This window comes from Manacus vitellinus, unplaced genomic scaffold (assembly GCF_001715985.3).
Source record: "Manacus vitellinus isolate BGI_N305 unplaced genomic scaffold, ASM171598v3 scaffold_0_pilon, whole genome shotgun sequence".
Lineage (NCBI taxonomy): Eukaryota > Metazoa > Chordata > Aves > Passeriformes > Pipridae > Manacus > Manacus vitellinus.
In genome coordinates, this window is record NW_021938789.1 from 17,274,238 (window position 1) to 17,296,938 (window position 22,701).

Sequence of the window (22,701 nt, forward strand, 5' to 3'; positions counted from 1 at the left end):
AGTTAACTTTTCTTTGGCGTTAATAAGTACTGCTGTCCCACATTTTCTATTTTTGAAGGCATAAAATTAATTTTTTTACTCCTGTTTTATATTTATCTTTACCCCTCACCCTGTTGCAGGCAGGCATAGTGAAATATTGAGAGGAAATTAAGTAAAACATAAATCTTTCTGTTCCTTTGGGTCTGACAGAAGAAGAGCTAAAGGACCCAAGCCAAAGGTCTTTGAAATCAAGAGAAAGACTTGCATTAACTTCAGTGTGCTTTGAATCAGGCCCTGGATGAAAATGCAAGATGGAGTGTTAATTCTTCTCTGTCAGTTATAGCCTGGAATATGCATAGCTTCTGTACACACAGAAATACTTCCACCTTTTCATTTTACTCCTTTGTTTTTTTATTTCAATAATTTTTAAAGTAATCTTTTGGTTCTGTTCTTGGTCTTCTGGATGCTACAAGTTAGCTGTTTGTGATCATTGCAGATATCTTTTAGGAAGTATCTGAAATACACACTTTAAACTTGTTTCAGCACTTAATTTTATGCAAAAATAATTTTTAATGAATTATGTGCACATACTTATATCAAACTGTTTTTTGTCTGTTCAGAAATCCAGATAATAAGAAGTATTTGGCCACACAGTTTTGGTAAGTTGCTTATTGATTATTTTAATTTGTTGTTCTCGGTTGTTTTTACTTTGTTGCTTTTCTGTTCATTTTAGAACACCATAGATGAGTTTATCCATTAGAACACAATTAAATCTTCATTCTAGTACTGCTAATTTGCACAGGATTTCAAACATTTAATCTTTTTTTCCAATGTCAGGAAAAGACTTACATTTAACTGTGTTTAGTACTGGAAACTGGTGTATAATAAATGCAGTAAATTTTGTGGTTCGCACCTTTTTGTAGCCAGAAGTTCTACAAAATAAGGAACTGAGGTTAAAATTATAATAGTTTTGTAAACCAACTTTTAAATACTAATTAACACCGCTAACAGGAGGCCTTTTAGAGCTCTTTTATGATGTCAGCATTCAAGCTTTGTGTTTTCATTCCGAGGCTAGTTGCTTCCAATCCAGAATATGAAGTTTGGCAGAGCTAGTTTTAGGAGAGAGATTTAACTCTTCCCTGTTAAGCATTTACTTGATGTCAGAGCTTCCTTTAAGGGTTTTGTAGCTGTAGGTAGTAGTTCCCACGGGAAGGAAGTGTAAGTGTAGATCAGCCAAATGGAAAGACAGAGCTCCAACAGGTTTTTAATAGTAAACTAACTCAGAATGGAAAAAAAATGCAACAAAATGTGTGGTCTGCCTATCATACAGTCAGTGTGTGTTACCAGCAAACTAACTTAATCCATGAAGGCATGACAGACTTTCCACTTTTAAAGAGTCTGAGCTGCTTTGATCACTGTCACATTTGTACCCACTCTGTATCCAGCTCTTTCCCTTGGTTTTGTTTGGGTTTTTTTTCCATTTCTGTAGGTACATAGAAGTTCATCAACATTTGCCCGGTATTCAGATCCTTGTTCAAATTAATCATTTAGGCTATTATTCATAAATGTACACTTCCTTTCTCTAGGATTAGATTTCTACCTTCTTTCCCTTACTATAAAAAATGTAGAATCTTCTTTTTCATTTGTTTCCTGAAATAGCAGAAACCTTTGCATAAGAGAACAGTATTTTCTGTCATTCTTTCTTCATAATAAAAAGGCCTAATATTTCGCCTTTTAAATTATCTTAAAAATTAACCTCTTAAAAAAAGCACAACAAAAATAACGAAGTTAGGTTTGGAAGGGAAAGATTATCATACCATTCCACATACTTCACTTGTTTTCAAAAGTCTGATCTTTTATCCTTACTAGACTGTTTCTCCTTCTAAGAAGTAGCTTGAGACAGGAAACCAGACAGCAGTCTGCTCTGATAAGGGAGAATATTGTCTAATGGAGGTGCCTCAAGAGCTTTTTTTTTCCTCCTTCTCTTAGGTTCAGTAAATATAGAACTGAAGGTTGAACAGGGTTGAACATGGGCTCAATTTTTCCTTGGTAAGGAAGACATCTTCTTAACAAACAATTCAAGAACATTTTTGCCCCAAATTTTTTACCTACAAGAAAGCTATTTCCAGGCATGTGGCTTCAAAGAGCCTGCAACAGTATTATCGTAAACTTAAGGGAAATACCAATTAGTCTGCTACACAGGTGATAAATAATTATGTCAAAGCAGTTCTAGGTCAAACAAGGTGACATCAGCGAAGTTATGATGCACAAATTGTGCAAAAACACAGGTTTTTCAGCCTACTTGCAGGCCTGAAAGGAGGAAGGTAAAAGATTCTCAAATCTTTGCTAAAAAGCAAAAATAGTTTGAAATACTAAATAACAGAATCCTGTAGAAATGCTCTTTTTCTTCATACCTGTCAATAAAACTTAAAGGAGAAAATTTTTTGCCTGCATATCATTTTCTTTTACATAATATCCTAACTTTTTCAACAATTATTACTCTTTCCTAGTGGAAATCCAGTGAATGAAAAACAAAGAAGGCTGCTGATCAATGGAGCATTTTCTTGGGGTGCTAGTTCTTCATGATTCTCCCTCTGCTCTGTTCTTCATGGGCAGGCTGGACTGGTCTCCTCCTCCAGCACCATGTCTGGACCTTTGTTCCTGCCCCCATTCTTGCTTGCTTTGACTGATTCTGACTGCTGTGCTGAGCTGGAGAGTTTCCTTGCCTGCTGCTATTTTGGGGTTGAGTGCAGTTAAGCACTTGCTTACTTCCCATTAAAGTCAATGGAACTTTAGAAACACTTTTTTGCTGACTCAGATCTTGATGAGCAACTGGTCCAGTAAGTGAAAACACATTACTAGCCCTGGAAAACTCTTTTTATACCTTCCCTGTGGAATGTTGGTCTCAGAAACTGGTTTCTCTCTGTCAAACTCTCTTTCAAGGCTCCACTGAAGATGACTTCTCACCTGGGTTCAGAAAACCTCCCTACCCTTTTGGATTTCATCTATGGAGAATCTTCTGATAGTACCGCTTCTCCTTAGTACCAGGAGAAGTTTGACTTGAGGCTCACAGGAGAGTTGTTTCAAAGCAACAGCCTGAGTCCCAGAGGGCTTGGACTGAAGAGCTTTGGCTGCATGACTTAAAGTTGATTGCTAGATACCACCATGCTGCAAGAGCTGCAGTGTCTTTACAGAGAGCACTCATGCAGTGCTAATTTAGCAGATACCATTATATTGTTCTGTAATTATACTGACAATAACAGTCATACCTTAAAGCTTCTAGACAAAGCCTCGCTGTACATGTGGCAGCATTCCTTTGCTTCCCCCAGGCACAAAGACTGAGGAAGCAAACCCCGTATGTGCTTTCAGGCAGAGTGAAGAGAGGCAGAATTTATGGTCACCACCCCCCGTCTGCCACAGGGTCAGGTCACTCACTGACTGTTCTTCCAGGTATTAAGTGAAAGCAGAGGCTTATGTTAGAAGGACGCTTTGTTGTTGGATGCACACAGTCAAAACTGGCCCTCTGCCCCACCCTTTCCTTTCATAACAGGTTTGCAGAGTTGGTGGACCTTGAAGGTAGATGTGTAGAGCTGCTGGGAGTAGCTGCACTGCAGTCGCTCTTTTCCAGCTGCTCTGCAGTGTAGATGTGTAGTCTGGGTGCATTCTTTAACCACTTTGCACTTTTCATCTAGGGTAAATAATCCATACAAGCCCTTATTGTCTGAATGCATGTTAAGAATCTTTAACCTTTCATTTAATTATGTCTTTGAAATAATAAACCATACACCTGTCAGAAAGTTGGTGTCAAGAATTCTTCAATCCTGACAAGGTGATAAGCTCTAATGATAATGAACTTTCCTTCCGGAATAGAGACCTTGCTGTATATTGTATGTTGGATCATAAGGGCAGAGTTTCTGTTGTTTCTGGCTTGCTGTCTTCACTGGACTTCAGATAGGAGAGTACTAAGGGACTTTGCCTCGACTTTACCTTGCACCTGTCCTTATTTGCATACAAAAACCAGTTGCTTCATTCGTCTTTCTGAAGTACAGGGTGTGAGCAAAATCTTATCAAAAGCCATGTCCTGTTTGGACAAGTTGGACTGACTTGGCAGAGATCCACAGGGTGGAGTGAATGGGAGGAGGCAAGAAAGTAAAACTGGGTGGCTTGTTAGCTGAAAAAAAGAGAGAGCAAAAAAAGAGAGGGTGGAATGTTTGCCTACCGGATTGCAGTTAATTATTTAGTTTCAGATTACATGCATTTTAAATTCTTTTACCCCACATGAGTAAACCCTTTAATGCAAAATAGTTTACATAATAAAGTGAAAAACAAAGACCTTATTTTTTAATAGACTTAATATGAACATATTGTTGTTGCCTCACTGATTTTCCAGAGCACCTCAGGAGTGAGAGATGGTATTTTGTTTTTCCAGAAATTAGTTGTATATACTAAACAATTTGCAGGCTTTCAAACAAATACATTCTGAAATCATGGTGTAAAGTAGAACCCAACTGGTTTTTCATTCCTCTGTAATAGAAACAGATAAGATTGTTTACCTTCCCTATTACCCCCTTCTCACACGTTTAGGAGAGAGAGACTGGGATTTTTTGAGTTAGTAGGCATGCTTTTACAAATACACTGGGAAAAATTACCTACTTTTTAGTAAAACTAGTATGCTTTACTTGTGTGTGAGCGTACATGCATGTGGTCCAAGCTATCAATTTGGAGCATTATTTTTAAATACAAAGACCATTGTTTTGTGGGTTTATTTATAGCCTTAGGAAAGTATCCTTTTGAGCTAAATTTTAAATGCCAGATCCAAAGCTGGTTTGCAATGATTCTGTTGCAGTCCACCAAATAAGATCTGGATGGACAGGACCAAGCATTACATGCTAATTAATTTTCCTTTCTTGAAAATTGGTTTCCACTCACTATCAAATAGGCAAAATAAAACCTGCTGCTTAAGAATAACATATGATAAAAATGCTCGATTTCTCTACTGTGATGTGTTAATAAAAGTAAGGTTTTCCTCTACTGCTCTTATATGACTGCACTTGAGAAAGATTGAGAATTATTTTTCACTTTTATTCAGAGCAGTACACTTTCTGTTGTCTGTGCCAGTCTAATTCCTACACAGTAATTTAGAGCTATCTCGGGAAACACTCAAATGTGTAGCATGACATGTCAAATGTATATCAAGTGTCTTTTCACACACTTTCTTGAAAAGGAGTAGCTCTTAAACTAAAGAAATCCAGTTTTAAAATTACAAAAATGACAGAAAGTATGAGCATCACTGCATTTACTTAGAAGAAACTCCTCTTTCTTTTCCCTTCCTTCCTGCCTTCCTTCCCACCTTCCCTCCTTTCTTCCTTTTTTTCTTCTTGCTTTCTCTCTTTCTCTTCTTTCTCTCCTTTGTTTCCTCCTTTCTTCCTTCACTTAAGTACAAATTAGTCTGTCACATTATCTATGCACATGCAAACTAAAAATTGGAAGTTTTCTGAAAACTGAAGGAATTAGTTCCAAATTCTTATATGGGCAGTCTGAGTGGCTACATTTTACTATAAACATTTTTAGTGTCTAATATAACTAGGAGTATAATTTCTTTCTGTTTTCACGTTGCATATATATGTGTGAGAACGAGTGATGTATAGATATGTGGATGTATTTCTGGGAAGACAGTCTTCTGAAACATCAGCTCTAGCTATGTGAAATGTTAAAACCCTGAAAAAGATAACTAGATAATGGTTATCTAAAAGATAACCATTCAAAGAAGTATAGTATAATTAATAACTTTCTCACAAATGTATTTAAGGTATTTACAGAATTATCACAACTTTTAGCAAATAATGCTGAAAGTTACACAACCACTCCTAAACTAAAACTATGTAGTAAGTTTAAACTGGAAATTACATTAAGCTGTGTTATTTGTTCCACTTTGGTTTTGCAATTTGCCTTTGTCAGGCCTTCAACTTTTGTAAGAAGAATTATGAAAATACTTTAATTTACTTTTGCTACTTGTTTCCATTATTCAAAATGCACACCGTTGTAATATATTTTCAAAAGTCTTTAAATGTTATTTGTATGCCTGAATAATTAATGATAGACTTGTAACAACTCAAGCCATCTTTCTCTGGAAGCTTTTAACAAATTTTGATCTATAAACACACATTAATTCAAGATTGTTCATTAGTGTAGGCTTGTTAGAATTTTTTTAATTTGAGCAGCTCCATCTTAAAATGTTCATTTACATTTCTGAGAGAATTTTCCAGCCACAGCTACAAATCTGTTGGTGAGCCTTCAGCCTGTTCCACGGGGTGAATTGCCTGGATGGTGGAGTCTGTCTGTATTTGCTTCTTTCCAGTGCCATCTACTGGCCAAAAGGGAATTGGTGTCATTTATTTTTGTCCTCGCATCTTAATAGAGGTCATACCGCTTCCAGGCAGGATTGTGAACTGTATGGGGTGTGGTCAGAACTTGCTCCTTTAACATCTGTCATAATGTATAACGTCAAGTGATTTATAAAAAGCTTGCCAACGTCTAAATGTTATTGTGAACAACTTTCCTTTGCTTTCCTTAGTTTCTACTCTGTACCCTTATGGCTTTGCCTCAAAGAGGTATCTCCTCCTTTCCTTCACAGCATCTTTCCAAGATGACCATGACAAATGTGTAGAATGATAGTGATGAAATGCATCACACTAAGTACTTTAATTTCAGGCATTTTGAGATTGGATAAGAAAAGGCAGCTGAAACTGCACAGAATGCAAGCAGATTTTTTGAAGTGCTTTTCTTTTGCACAGTTAGCACAAATAGTTGTTGAATTGTCACTAAATCCATTATGCCATGGAAATAACTGATGCATCTTTTTATGTTGTCATTGCAGCATGTTGAATGTAGTCCAAGTTAGTCCTGGATTTTAGTTTTTATTTTGCATTGATTATCAGTGTCATTGTATGTGAACTATTGAACATTTCTGTTAGAACTCTTAAAGGAGAGATATCCTCTCCAGAATCAGTTCACTTGTATAAAGAAAATTCTTCTGAAATTGTAATGCTGGTGAGAAATGCTTAGTCTAAACTGTGATGTGTTTAAACACTGGCAGCTAATGAAAGTGACAGTTCTGTGGTCTTGGTATGCTGACATACACAATAAAATTCAAATTAACTTTTGTTAAATTGAGCAAATGTCTCTTTGTTTCAGTAGCAGTTTGGAAAGAATGAACTTACAATAAATAAAATATTTAAGCTTAGTCAAATATTTAAGAATCTATGTTAGAGATTGATAAGTATTCACTTTAATCTGACAAAATAGTAAGTTCTCTACAATTCAGAAAGTTGATTAGGGTGGCTTTCTAACACTTTGTCTTTGCCTTGCAGGCCAGGACATCAGAAGCATCAGAACAGGTGAATAAAAAAGATGCTAATGTTTGACCCAGTCCCTATCAAGCAAGAAGCCATGGAGCCTGTTTCAGTGGTAAGACTTTTAAAATATATTGACCTTTGTGATGACTGTTTTTTTTCATCTTAAGTCATACTAAGATTTCGTTAAGCTTTGGACTAGTTGGGAAAGCTTGTGAAGCTATGTTTTGCTCTTAATGCATTCAGATTCACATTCTAAGAAAACTTTCTGTAGTTTATTAATTTATTGCCTTAAATGACCTGACCCATTGCCTGTCAGATTTTCTCTGGGGATGGGAGCAACAGCAAAGTTTCAATAGCTCCCATCTCCAGAACAGAGGAGAGAACATCCAGGAACTTGTGAGCTCTGCAAATATGATCTCTTGTTTGTGGTGCTGATGGAGATGGGTTGAAATTAAGTTGCTGTGCTTCACAGTGAAGTGACAAGAGCCTGTGGTTTCAGTGTTACACCTTGGAACTAAATGAACAGCTTCTCACTGTCCCTTTTTCTGTTTCTTTCTTGGTTGTGACAACACATGCCTGGGGCAAACTCTGTGCTCTAAATCTAATCCTAAAACAAAAAAACCAAACAACAACAATGGCTTTTTGCTGGGTAAACTAGTTGCACTGCTTTAGCATGTGAACAGCTGAGAACTAGGGCAGTGGAGAAGGAACCCAGGGGAAGGGGGGGAGAAGAGGCACTACTTTAAAATTGGATTCATTTTCAGTGAATTTGATATATAAGGTCATCTCAGAGAAGAGTCTGATAAGTAAGAGCGGCAGGGACGTGTAGATGGGAGCTGTAAAATAAGAGCTGTGAAGATACAGGCTGCTGCTGAAGGGAAGGTTTTGGCTTTTCTCCCTCCTTGCCAGCTTCGTGTCTCCTTTGTGTGACTGAAGAATTGTGTGGCACTAGAATGATTTGGATCAGCTCACTGAATGGTCAGAATTGCTAACCCACCAAAAATACTCATTTTTTGGTCAGATTGGGAAGCTGATCTGACTCATTCTGTGCAGCTGCTCAATATTTGAGCAAGGGGAGCGGGGAGGATGAGGGAACGGGGCCTCCCCTTTTAGCAGTAGCCCACAATAACATCAGATTAAGTGTAACATGAAACTACACCCCTAGAAAGGCTGATCAATTAAAAGGGTGAAGTCAGTTTACATAACTTAGAGTGCATTAAACTCATGCTCTGAATGGCATCTTTTGGTGGAAAGTTTGTTTCCTGTTTTATTTAAAATACAGAATAATTTTCATAAATTTAAATGCATCTGTAAGCAGTCTGATTTCTTCAGTGCTACTGATAACATGTTTTGGGAATTAAGTTTATGTGCATTTTAAAATCACAGTTTGACTTTTGTGGGGTTTGTTTACTTGAGAGCAATGATAGATAAATAGCTGTCACTGAAAGTGTGAATATGATGAATTCCATTATTTGGATCAGGAAAGAACCTTAGTATTGGCCAGTCTGTCTGTCAGTTTAATCACAATTATTGTGTAACCTTATTAGCGATGATTATCTAAGGATATCTAATGGTGTCCATCAAAAGCAGAAAATGGTCTGGTTTTAGGAAAAAAATGCTGTTACTGTCTTTTGGGCCATCTTTTGTGGACATCTGCCTTCATCCCCCAAAGAAAGTTCTGCAGGGGCTTGCGGTGATGCATGAGGTGCACAAATGCCCCAAACAGACTTGTACTTCTGCAAGATGGACAGGCTTGGTACCTCAGGAGGCTCACCAGGAAAGGAGCAAGCAGTCTTTCCCAGACGAGCAGATGAAGGAAAAACTGCAAGGGGAAGAACAAGGGAGCATTTCTGAGCCCAGTGCATTTCAAGACTGTAGTTCCAAATGTTGCTTCTCATCCTTCTCGTAGTGGTGTGGTGTCTTCCATGCATTGGACCTCTGGAGTGTTCTTACAACTCAGTGTGATCACTCTGACCGGCCCTTAGAGACTACTCAGAGCATTTTACCAAATCCTTATGTTTTTCTTTTTGTTATTACATAATGAGAAAAAAAAGGACAATATAAAAAGCAGAAAGTCCAGAAGAAAGCATGTTTTTTGAGTGAGGTTCCCCTCATTGGATACTATTCTGGTTTCCCTCAGGCTAAGGACCATGTGCATTTCAGCTTATTTAAACACACAGGCTGTTTAACCCCAAGCCCTCGAGGTCCCTAGCTCTTCTTGGTCTTGTGGCTTCCTTGGAGTCCTGCTGCCACATGGTCCCATCAGAAACTGCTCTGGAGCCACCTCTCATGGGAGGAATTGTGATATGGAGGGAACACAGAAAAGGATAGCACCCACTGACTGAATTAGTTTTCTTGACCACCTTTTGAGGAGGTGGAATGGAAAAGAAACTGTCAGTGTGAGGTTGTGGAGGTGCTAAGCATATCACTACAGGCTGACATAACCCAGAAATCTAAAATCAGGATTATTTTTATTGCATCCTTCATTCTAGTAGTATCGTTAGAGGCCAAATTAAATGGAGCCCCTTAGGAATTATTCACTCTTCTATCTGAACATATACTGTAAGTGTAAAGTCTGTCTTTAAAACATACCATTAGTTGGAGTGGGAGAAGGAAATTAATAATGATTTTGACACCACTGTATTTCAGCGTGTGTGGATGAAAGGATTAACTTCTTCTGAGGTGACTGAAGCTCGCACTCACAGTATTTCATCACTCTACCAACAGCTCATGCCATTTATTGAAATGAATTATTGAACAGATCTTATGATAGTTCTTAATGAACCAATGACAGTGTCATCTGAGTCCTACCTAAATATTTGCTGCAAGGACTTTTTAAACATTTGGACAAATACCAGTTACCATTTGGTGAAATAAGTTGCTCCTTTTGTGAGTTACCATCTTTATTTGAATTTGAATTGAATTGAAACAGTTTTTCTATGTGTAGCAGAGAAAGTACCTGACCAGAGAAGACTCTTGGTCAAGCACAAGAAGTATGACACTGCGAGTCATTATGATGGGATTTGTTGCTAATAGAGTATCTAAATATTGCCAATGGAGTATATGATATAATCAGGTCTAAAGGGTTATAATACGTGCATAAGCAGGTTCAGCTAGAAACATGCAGGTTTGTAGTCCTTGGCCTTGCAGCATGTACAATTCCAAAGGAACAAAGCATCCGTGGAACTACTTTAGGATTTTATCTCTGCATGTGACTGAATCTTGGCACTTTTACTCACCTGCTCAAAAATGAGTGTTCCAGTCTTTGCTCTTGATGTACTATGCAGACCTCCCTGCTGTGGGAGGGGGAATCTGTCTGGAAGCTGCCTACAACCTTGGGAGACCAGTTGGCCCCATCTCCAGCAGCATTTTTACCCTTTTGCAAGCCAATGTGCACCAAAGTCTATCTCAATCATCAGAGCTCCCCATCATGGAATGCATTAACTGTGTGAGTATCCAGGCAGTTACTGCTGCAGTTCCCACCTGGCGTTCTTGTCTTAGGATAAGGTTACACCTTGGGATGCTTGTTCTTTAATAGACTTTGTGACTAAAAGCATTTAAGATTTAAATTGCGCAAGCTTTTTCCTTTCTAGCGTTCTTGCAATGAAACAAATGTTCATAGGTGCTGACATTGTGATCGTCCCTGACAAACCTGCAGCACTCTAAATGCGCTGATGTTTAGTGATGGAATGTTTAATTTATTGAAGCTGGGTGAACTTTGTACTATATACGAATAACAGCAATTCTAACAGAAGTACTTAATATTTCTTACATGTTTTTTTCCAAGAGGCTGGCCAAATTTTAAAGTGAAATTAACAGGGTTGTGTAGTTTATAAAAGACTTGGTGAATTGCTTGAAAATCTGCTCACCTGTACAAAAATTAAGATGTTATACTGTGGCAGTATAACAGAATTTGGCAAATTATATTAGAGTAGTACTTGGTAATGTCCTCTTCTGGAAGCCGTAGTTGTTCCGAATGGTAATAGGAGTGCATGTGAAATATTTGGGCAGTCTTTATGCTTGACAGATTGACAAGAGGAGAAGCATAGTGATTTTCCTTTGGGATTTACTGTTTTAATTGTATGAGCCACATGGATACAACTCAAAAATATGAAAAGTACCTTTGATTTATTTTCTAGTTTCTTTGTAGCTTCAGTGCTCTGAGTTTTATATGGACAAACAGCACAGAAAGGTAGATGAATTGCTTTGTAAGGTCCAAAGAGGGAAAGTGATGATACCAAACATCCCCCAGATGGGGACTGTAAGGAGATATATATTGAAGTACAATCTTGCATCATTATAATGATCTACTGTCGTGACATACTGTTCTACCTAAGGATGTTTGAGAAAGCGGAATTTACAGGAAAGTGAGAATTTGTTGGGTTTTTTTCAATCCCAAGTCAGATCAAACTCCTGCATATGCTGTTAATTCCCACAGAAGAAATCCAAGGAAAATGCATCACCTTAAATATTTTAGGAACACAGAGCAATGGTGTCTCATTTTCTGTCATTCCACTAGAAGACTTTGCCTAATCTAGGACAGGTGAGAGAAGACTGCTTTTGCAGACTGTGAAATACACTCCTGCTTCCTGCACTTGGTGACATTTAGAAAACTAAACATAGGTAGTTGGGCTTTTTTTTTATTTGTTTGCTGTAAATAATGCTCCTTATTTACAGAGACAGACTGTGAAGTCTTCCTTACTCTCCCATCCCATATCCCCAAGGGGTGCTGTCTGCTTCCCTGGCAAAGAAAAGAAAAACTACACCAAATTTGAAAGCAATGGTTCATATCAACCTAATGGCAATCACTGTGTACCAGGACCTAGAAACTGAAACTTTACTGTGCTAAAAGATGCAGGAAGTTTAACTTTAGAGCCAGGGTAGATCTGAGTGTGACTTACTCCAAATGAACAGGTTTTCCACCAGGCTTCATCGGTAGGGAAGCAAAACTGTTTTCCTCCAGTGTCTGATTGACAGCAGATATTTTCTTTTTCATTGTTCTAGCATCCTTCTCAACTTTTTCACGCTTTTTTCCCCAAAAACATAATTTGTCATACCACATTTTTCTGTGACAACTTTATCTGCAGTTCAGATAGAATAGCAATTAAAACTGCAGAAGGAAGAAAAGTGTAGGAAAATTATTCAGCTTCTCCAAACTGCCAGAAAATATAGCTGATACTAAATCTGTGCCAGCTTAATTACAACAATGAAAACCTTCTATGCAAGATAATGCAAGGCATATGGGGTAAAATACCAAGTCCCTAAAATAATCACTTCTTTAAAACATCATTATTTTCTTTCTAATTCTTGGAAAGTATTTCTTGCTTATCTAAATACATTCTACNAGAGACCTTGCTGTATATTGTATGTTGGATCATAAGGGCAGAGTTTATGTTGTTTCTGGCTTGCTGTCTTCACTGGACTTCAGATAGGAGAGTACTAAGGGACTTTGCCTCGACTTTACCTTGCACCTGTCCTTATTTGCATACAAAAACCAGTTGCTTCATTCGTCTTTCTGAAGTACAGGGTGTGAGCAAAATCTTATCAAAAGCCATGTCCTGTTTGGACAAGTTGGACTGACTTGGCAGAGATCCACAGGGTGGAGTGAATGGGAGGAGGCAAGAAAGTAAAACTGGGTGGCTTGTTAGCTGAAAAAAAGAGAGAGCAAAAAAAAAGAGAGGGTGGAATGTTTGCCTACCGGATTGCAGTTAATTATTTAGTTTCAGATTACATGCATTTTAAATTCTTTTACCCCACATGAGTAAACCCTTTAATGCAAAATAGTTTACATAATAAAGTGAAAGACAAGGACCTTATTTTTTAATAGACTTAATATGAACATATTGTTGTTGCCTCACTGATTTTCCAGAGCACCTCAGGAGTGAGAGATGGTATTTTGTTTTTCCAGAAATTAGTTGTATATACTAAACAATTTGCAGGCTTTCAAACAAATACATTCTGAAATCATGGTGTAAAGTAGAACCCAACTGGTTTTTCATTCCTCTGTAATAGAAACAGATAAGATTGTTTACCTTCCCTATTACCCCCTTCTCACACGTTTAGGAGAGAGAGATTGGGATTTTTTGAGTTAGGCATGCTTTTACAAATACACTGGGAAAAATTACCTACTTTTTAGTAAAACTAGTATGCTTTACTTGTGTGTGAGCGTACATACATGTGGTCCAAGCTATCAATTTGGAGCATTATTTTTAAATACAAAGACCATTGTTTTGTGGGTTTATTTATAGCCTTAGGAAAGTATCCTTTTGAGCTAAATTTTAAATGCCAGATCCAAAGCTGGTTTGCAATGATTCTGTTGCAGTCCACCAAATAAGATCTGGATAGACAGGACCAAGCATTACATGCTAATTAATTTTCCTTTCTTGAAAATTGGTTTCCACTCATTATCAAATAGGCAAAATAAAACCTGCTGCTTAAGAATAACATATGATAAAAATGCTCAATTTCTCTACTGTGATGTGTTAATAAAAGTAAGGTTTTCCTCTACTGCTCTTATATGACTGCACTTGAGAAAGATTGAGAATTATTTTTCACTTTTATTCAGAGCAGTACACTTTCTGTTGTCTGTGCCAGTCTAATTCCTACACAGTAATTTAGAGCTATCTCGGGAAACACTCAAATGTGTAGCATGACATGTCAAATGTATATCAAGTGTCTTTTCACACACTTTCTTGAAAAGGAGTAGCTCTTAAACTAAAGAAATCCAGTTTTAAAATTACAAAAATGACAGAAAGTATGAGCATCACTGCATTTACTTAGAAGAAACTCCTCTTTCTTTTCCCTTCCTTCCTGCCTTCCTTCCCGCCTTCCCTCCTTTCTTCCTTTTTTTCTTCTTGCTTTCTCTCTTTCTCTTCTTTCTCTCCTTTGTTTCCTCCTTTCTTCCTTCACTTAAGTACAAATTAGTCTGTCACATTATCTATGCACATGCAAACTAAAAATTGGAAGTTTTCTGAAAACTGAAGGAATTAGTTCCAAATTCTTATATGGGCAGTCTGAGTGGCTACATTTTACTATAAACATTTTTAGTGTCTAATATAACTAGGAGTATAATTTCTTTCTGTTTTCACGTTGCATATATATGTGTGAGAACGAGTGATGTATAGATATGTGGATGTATTTCTGGGAAGACAGTCTTCTGAAACATCAGCTCTAGCTATGTGAAATGTTAAAACCCTGAAAAAGATAACTAGATAATGGTTATCTAAAAGATAACCATTCAAAGAAGTATAGTATAATTAATAACTTTCTCACAAATGTATTTAAGGTATTTACAGAATTATCACAACTTTTAGCAAATAATGCTGAAAGTTACACAACCACTCCTAAACTAAAACTACGTAGTAAGTTTAAACTGGAAATTACATTAAGCTGTGTTATTTGTTCCACTTTGGTTTTGCAATTTGCCTTTGTCAGGCCTTCAACTTTTGTAAGAAGAATTATGAAAATACTTTAATTTACTTTTGCTACTTGTTTCCATTATTCAAAATGCACACTGTTGTAATATATTTTCAAAAGTTTTTAAATGTTATTTGTATGCCTGAATAATTAATGATAGACTTGTAACAACTCAAGCCATCTTTCTCTGGAAGCTTTTAACAAATTTTGATCTATAAACACACATTAATTCAAGATTGTTCATTAGTGTAGGCTTGTTAGAATTTTTTTAATTTGAGCAGCTCCATCTTAAAATGTTCATTTACATTTCTGAGAGAATTTTCCAGCCACAGCTACAAATCTGTTGGTGAGCCTTCAGCCTGTTCCACGGGGTGAATTGCCTGGATGGTGGAGTCTGTCTGTATTTGCTTCTTTCCAGTGCCATCTACTGGCCAAAAGGGAATTGGTGTCATTTATTTTTGTCCTCACATCTTAATAGAGGTCATACCACTTCCAGGCAGGACTGTGAACTGTATGGGGTGTGGTCAGAACTTGCTCCTTTAACATCTGTCATAATGTATAACGTCAAGTGATTTATAAAAAGCTTGCCAACGTCTAAATGTTATTGTGAACAACTTTCCTTTGCTTTCCTTAGTTTCTACTCTGTACCCTTATGGCTTTGCCTCAAAGAAGTATCTCCTCCTTTCCTTCACAGCATCTTTCCAAGATGACCATGACAAATGTGTAGAATGATAGTGATGAAATGCATCACACTAAGTACTTTAATTTCAGGCATTTTGAGATTGGATAAGAAAAGGCAGCTGAAACTGCACAGAATGCAAGCAGATTTTTTGAAGTGCTTTTCTTTTGCACAGTTAGCACAAATAGTTGTTGAATTGTCACTAAATCCATTATGCCATGGAAATAACTGATGCATTTTTTTATGTTGTCATTGCAGCATGTTGAATGTAGTCCAAGTTAGTCCTGGATTTTAGTTTTTATTTTGCATTGATTATCAGTGTCATTGTATGTGAACTATTGAACATTTCTGTTAGAACTCTTAAAGGAGAGATATCCTCTCCAGAATCAGTTCACTTGTATGAAGAAAATTCTTCTGAAGTTGTAATGCTGGTGAGAAATGCTTAGTCTAAACTGTGATGTGTTTAAACACTGGCAGCTAATGAAAGTGACAGTTCTGTGGTCTTGGTATGCTGACATGCACAATAAAATTCAAATTAACTTTTGTTAAATTGAGCAAATGTCTCTTTGTTTCAGTAGCAGTTTGGAAAGAATGAACTTACAATAAATAAAATATTTAAGCTTAGTCAAATATTTAAGAATCTATGTTAGAGATTGATAAGTATTCACTTTAATCTGACAAAATAGTAAGTTCTCTACAATTCAGAAAGTTGATTAGGGTGGCTTTCTAACACTTTGTCTTTGCCTTGCAGGCCAGGACATCAGAAGCATCAGAACAGGTGAATAAAAAAGATGCTAATGTTTGACCCAGTCCCTATCAAGCAAGAAGCCATGGAGCCTGTTTCAGTGGTAAGACTTTTAAAATATATTGACCTTTGTGATGACTGTTTTTTTCATCTTAAGTCATACTAAGATTTCGTTAAGCTTTGGACTAGTTGGGAAAGCTTGTGAAGCTATGTTTTGCTCTTAATGCACTCAGATTCACATTCTAAGAAAACCTTCTGTAGTTTATTAATTTATTGCCTTAAATGACCTGACCCATTGCCTGTCAGATTTTCTCTGGGGATGGGAGCAACAGCAGTTTCAATAGCTCCCATCTCCAGAACAGAGGAGAGAACATCCAGGAACTTGTGAGCTCTGCAAATATGATCTCTTGTTTGTGGTGCTGATGGAGATGGGTTGAAATTAAGTTGCTGTGCTTCACAGTGAAGTGACAAGAGCCTGTGGTTTCAGTGTTACACCTTGGAACTAAATGAACAGCTTCTCACTGTCCCTTTTTCTGTTTCTCTCTTGGTTGTGACAACATGTGCCTGGGGCAAACTCTGTGCTCTAAATCTAATCCTAAAAAAAAAAAATCAAACAACAACAACAATGGCTTTTTACTGGGTAAACTAGTTGCACTGCTTTAGCATGTGAACAGCTGAGAACTAGGGCAGTGGAGAAGGAACCCAGGGGAAGGGGGGGGGAGAAGAGACACTACTTTAAAATTGGATTCATTTTCAGTGAATTTGATATATAAGGTCATCTCAGAGAAGAGTCTGATAAGTAAGAGCGGCAGGGACGTGTAGATGGGAGCTGTAAAATGAGAGTTGTGAAGATACAGGCTGCTGCTGAAGGGAAGGTTTTGGCTTTTCTCCCTCCTTGCCAGCTTTGTGTCTCCTTTGTGTGACTGAAGAATTGTGTGGCGCTAGAATGATTTGGATCAGCTCACTGAATGGTCAGAATTGCTAACCCACCAAAAATACTCATTTTTTGGTCAGATTGGGAAGCTGATCTGACTCATTCCATGCAGCTGCTCAATATTTGAGCAAGGGGAGCGGGGAGGATGAGGGAAAGGGGCCTCCCCTTTCAGCAGTAGCCCACAATAACATCAGATTAAATGTAACATGAAACTACACCCCTAGAAAGGCTGATCAATTAAAAGGGTGAAGTCAGTTTACATAACTTAGAGTGCATTAAACTCATGCTCTGAATGGCATCTTTTGATGGAAAGTTTGTTTCCTGTTTTATTTAAAATATAGAATAATTTTCATAAATTTAAATGCATCTGTAAGCAGTCTGATTTCTTCAGTGCTATTGATAACATGTTTTGGGAATTAAGTTTATGTACATTTTAAAATCACAGTTTGACTTTTGTGGGGTTTGTTTACTTGAGAGCAATGATAGATAAATAGCTGTCACTGAAAGTGTGAATATGATGAATTCCAATATTTGGATCAGGAAAGAACCTTAGTATTGGCCAGTCTGTCTGTCAGTTTAATCACAATTATTGTGTAACCTTATTAGCGATGATTATCTAAGGATATCTAATGGTGTCCATCAAAAGCAGAAAATGGTCTGGTTTTAGGGAAAACATGCTGTTACTGTCTTTTGGGCCATCTTTTGTGGACATCTGCCTTCATCCCCCAAAGAAAGTTCTGCAGTGGCTTGCGGTGATGCATGAGGTGCACAAATGCCCCAAACAGACTTGTACTTCTGCAAGATGGACAGGCTTGGTACCTCAGGAGGCTCACCAGGAAAGGAGCAAGCAGTCTTTCCCAGACGAGCAGATGAAGGAAAAACTGCAAGGGGAAGAACAAGGGAGCATTTCTGAGCCCAGTGCATTTCAAGACTGTAGTTCCAAATGTTGCTTCTCATCCTTCTCGTAGTGGTGTGGTGTCTTCCATGCATTGGACCTCTGGAGTGTTCTTACAACTCAGTGTGATCACTCTGACCGGCCCTTAGAGACTACTCAGAGCATTTTACCAAATCCTTATGTTTTTCTTTTTGTTATTACATAATGAGAAAAAAAAGGACAATATAAAAAGCAGAAAATCCAGAAGAAAGCATGTTTTTTGAGTGAGGTTCCCCTCATTGGATACTATTCTGGTTTCCCTCAGGCTAAGGACCATGTGCATTTCAGCTTATTTAAACACACAGGCTGTTTAGCCCCAAGCCCTCGAGGTCCCTAGCTCTTCTTGGTCTTGTGGCTTCCTTGGAGTCCTGCTACCACATGGTCCCATCAGAAACTGCTCTGGAGGCACCTCTCATGGGAGGAATTGTGATATGGAGGGAACACAGAAAAGGATAGCACCCACTGACTGAATTAGTTTTCTTGACCACCTTTTGAGGAGGTGGAATGGAAAAGAAACTGTCAGTGTGAGGTTGTGGAGGTGCTAAGCATATCACTACAGGCTGACATAACCCAGAAATCTAAAATCAGGATTATTTTTATTGCATCCTTCATTCCAGTAGTATTGTTAGAGGCCAAATTAAATTGAGCCCCTTAGGAATTATTCACTCTTCTATCTGAACATACACTGTAAGTGTAAAGTCTGTCTTTAAAGCATACCATTAGTTGGAGTGGGAGAAGGAAATTAATAATGATTTTGACACCACTGTATTTCAGCGTGTGTGGATGAAAGGATTAACTTCTTCTGAGGTGACTGAAGCTCGCACTCACAGTATTTCATCACTCTACCAACAGCTCATGCCATTTATTGAAATGAATTATTGAACAGATCTTATGATAGTTCTTAATGAACCAATGACAATGTCATCTGAGTCCTACCTAAATATTTGCTGCAAGGACTTTTTAAACATTTGGACAAATACCAGTTACCATTTGGTGAAATAAGTTGCTCCTTTTGTGAGTTACCATCTTTATTTGAATTTGAATTGAATTGAAACAGTTTTTCTATGTGTAGCAGAGAAAGTACCTGACCAGAGAAGACTCTTGGTCAAGCACAAGAAGTATGACACTGCGAGTCATTATGATGGGATTTGTTGCTAATAGAGTATCTAAATATTGCCAATGGAGTATATAATATAGTCAGGTCTAAAGGGTTATAATATGTGCATAAGCAGGTTCAGCTAGAAATATGCAGGTTTGTAGTCCTTGGCCTTGCAGCATGTACAATTCCAAAGGAACAAAGCATCCGTGGAACTACTTTAGGATTTTATCTCTGCATGTGACTGAATCTTGGCACTTTTACTCACCTGCTCAAAAATGAGTGTTCCAGTCTTTGCTCTTGATGTACTATGCAGACCTCCCTGCTGTGGGAGAGGGAATCTGTCTGGAAGCTGCCTACAACCTTGGGAGACCAGTTGGCCCCATCTCCAGCAGCATTTTTACCCTTTTGCAAGCCAATGTGCACCAAAGTCTATCTCAATCATCAGAGCTCCCCATCATGGAATGCGTTAACTGTGTGAGTATCCAGGCAGTTACTGCTGCAATTCCCACCTGGCGTTCTTGTCTTAGGATAAGGTTACACCTTGGGATGCTTGTTCTTTAATAGACTTTGAATTGTGCAAGATTTTCCTTTCTAGCGTTCTTGCAATGAAACAAATGTTCATAGGTGGTTCATTGTGATCGTCCCTGACAAACCTGCAGCACCCTAAGTGCACTGATGTTTAGTGATGGAATGTTTAATTTATTGAAGCTGGATGAACTTTGTACTATATACGAATAACAGCAATTCTAACAGAAGTACTTAATATTTCTTACATGTTTTTTTCCAAGAGGCTGGCCAAATTTTAAAGTTAAATTAACAGGGTTGTGTGGTTTATAAAAGACTCGGTGAATTGCTTGAAAATCTGCTCACCTGTACAAAAAATAAGATGTTATACTGAAGCAGTATAACAGAATTTGGCAAATTATATTAGAGTAGTGCTTGGTAATGTCCTCTTGTGGAAGCAGTAGTCGTTCCGAATGGTAATAGGAGTGCATGTGAAATATTTGGGCAGTCTTTATGCTTGACAGATTGACAAGAGGAGAAGCATAGTGATTTTCCTTTGGGATTTACTGTTTTAATTGTATGAGCCACATGGATACAACTCAAAAATATGAGAAGTACCTTTGATTTATTTTCTAGTTTCTTTGTAGCTTCAGTGCTCTGAGTTTTATATGGACAAACAGCAAAGAAAGGTAAATTAATTGCTTTGTAAGGTCCAAAGAGGGAAAGTGATGATACCAAACATCCCCCAGATGGGGACTGTAAGGAGATATATATTGAAGTACAATCTTGCATCATTATAATGATCTACTGTCATGACATACTGTTCTACCTAAGGATGTTTGAGAAAGCGGAAGTTACAGGAAAGTGAGAATTTGTTGGGTTTTTTTCAATCCCAAGTCAGATCAAACTCCTGCATATGCTGTTAATTCCCACAGAAGAAATCCAAGGAAAATGCATCACCTTAAATATTTTAGGAACACAGAGCAATGGTGTCTCATTTTCTGTCATTCCACTAGAAGACTTTGCCTAATCTAGGACAGGTGAGAGAAGACTGCTTTTGCAGACTGTGAAATACACTCCTGCTTCCTGCACTTGGTGACATTTAGAAAACTAAACAGAGGTAGTTGGGCTTTTTTTTATTTGTTTGCTGTAAATAATGCTCCTTATTTACAGAGACAGACTGTGAAGTCTTCCTTACTCTCCCATCCCATATCCCCAAGGGGTGCTGTCTGCTTCCCTGGCAAAGAAAAGAAAAACTACACCAAATTTGAAAGCAATGGTTCATATCAACCTAATGGCAATCACTGTGTACCAGGACCTAGAAACTGAAACTTTACTGTGCTAAAAGATGCAGGAAGTTTAACTTTAGAGCCAGGGTAGATCTGAGTGTGACTTACTCCAAATGAACAGGTTTTCCACCAGGCTTCATCGGTAGGGAAGCAAAACTGTTTTCCTCCAGTGTCTGATTGACAGCAGATATTTTCTTTTTCATTGTTCTAGCATCCTTCTTGACTTTTTCACGTTTTTTTCCCCAAAAACAATTTGTCATACCACAATGCTGTGACAACTTTATCTGCAGTTCAGATAGAATAGCAATTAAAACTGCAGAAGGAAGAAAAGTGTAGGAAAATTATTCAGCTTCTCCAAACTGCCAGAAAATATAGCTGATACTAAATCTGTGCCAGCTTAATTACAACAATGAAAACCTTCTATGCAAGATAATGCAAGGCATATGGGGTAAAATACCAAGTCCCTAAAATAATCACTTCTTTAAAACATCATTATTTTCTTTCTAATTCTTGGAAAGTATTTCTTGCTTATCTAAATACATTCTACTTAAATTTTCTAATTTAGAGTTCTCTGCACAACATTTTAATACTTTGGTATTTTTTTCAACACGCACACCCACCTCTGGTGTCGAAGAGTTGAAAGGGGGTAACTGTTCATATAAAAAGGTTACAGCTGACCAGCAGCCTTCTCTGAGATTTAAATTGCACAGGCTTTTTCCTTTCTAGCATTCTTGCAATGAAACAAATGTTTGTAGGCACTGGCATTGTGGTCATCCCTGACAAACCTGCAGCGCTGTAAATGCACTGATGCTTAGCAGTGGAATGTTTAATGTCATTTGTTGAAGCTAGGTGAACTATAACCCAATAACAGCAAAAACTATAAACCAATAACAGCAATTTTAACAGAAGTACTTAATGTTTTGTTCCTGTTTAAATTTTTATTTTTTTCTCAGATTTAATAGGTAGTAAATGCTGTTAAATATTAAATTCTATCAATATTTGCTGGTCTTCATCAGTTAGAATGGTAATGATTTTGTTCCTTGGCTCAGCAGTACTGGCAAGTCTACAGACAGCACTGCTTGCAATAATGGCATTTTAATAAAATTCTGAGAAACCAGTTACCATCAAAGACAAATGTTTTTATAGATCGAATTTGTAAGAATAGTCATAAAGAGAATAAAGTTTCAGAGGTTTTAATGTAATATTTACTGTTTGAAGATTAATCACCATTGTGTATGCTGCTTTGTTTGAATATTTTATGGAAGAGGTGACTCAGCTTTGTTGTTTTGTCACAGTGCTTTGAATGCAGCAGGAAAATTTTATATTTTTTAAACTCACTATTTCAAACAGTAACTGAAAAGAAGAAAACTACATTTGTGTCATTTCTCAAAAACACTTTTAGTTAACATTGAAAACCAGGAAGACGTATTACTAGAGGTTTTTACCACAGGAAAAAATAATTGAAATGTTATGGAAACAATTATATAAAAATACAGTAGTTTTATACTTCTGATCTGTTTAACTTTCTACCATTTTGAACATTTTTTAATCCCACTCATCAAAGTAATTTTGGTGTCAAAGAATTAATCAGTTTTTTAAGATTAGTGTGAAACTGCTTAGCCTTGATGTGAAGGGTTACTTAGCTAAAATCCAGAGATAGCATTTTATTTTAAAAAATTGACAACAGGACTAAAATTCTGTGTTCACTGCTTGTTCTATGTCTCTCTGCTATGTTAGAACATCTCATCCATTTCTGCAGTAAATTAG

General features: G+C 37.3%; 1 protein-coding gene across 2 annotated transcripts in view; it reads left to right on the forward strand.

The window, feature by feature from the left end:
* The first annotated feature begins 561 nt into the window (after window positions 1-561).
* Window positions 562-22,701, forward strand: part of KLF3 (Kruppel like factor 3) — a 30,940-nt gene continuing 8,800 nt past the window's right edge. The window contains exons 1-3 of one of the 2 annotated variants that reach the window (XM_029961383.1): window positions 562-638; window positions 7,350-7,446; window positions 10,622-10,780. In XM_029961383.1, the coding sequence (XP_029817243.1) occupies window positions 7,390-7,446; window positions 10,622-10,780 (216 nt within the window). In that variant the 5' untranslated portion in view covers window positions 562-638; window positions 7,350-7,389. Of the gene's footprint in view, window positions 639-7,349; window positions 7,447-10,621; window positions 10,781-16,160; window positions 16,278-22,701 lie in introns of those variants that run through there. The other variant, XM_029961386.1, reaches the window with a different exon arrangement.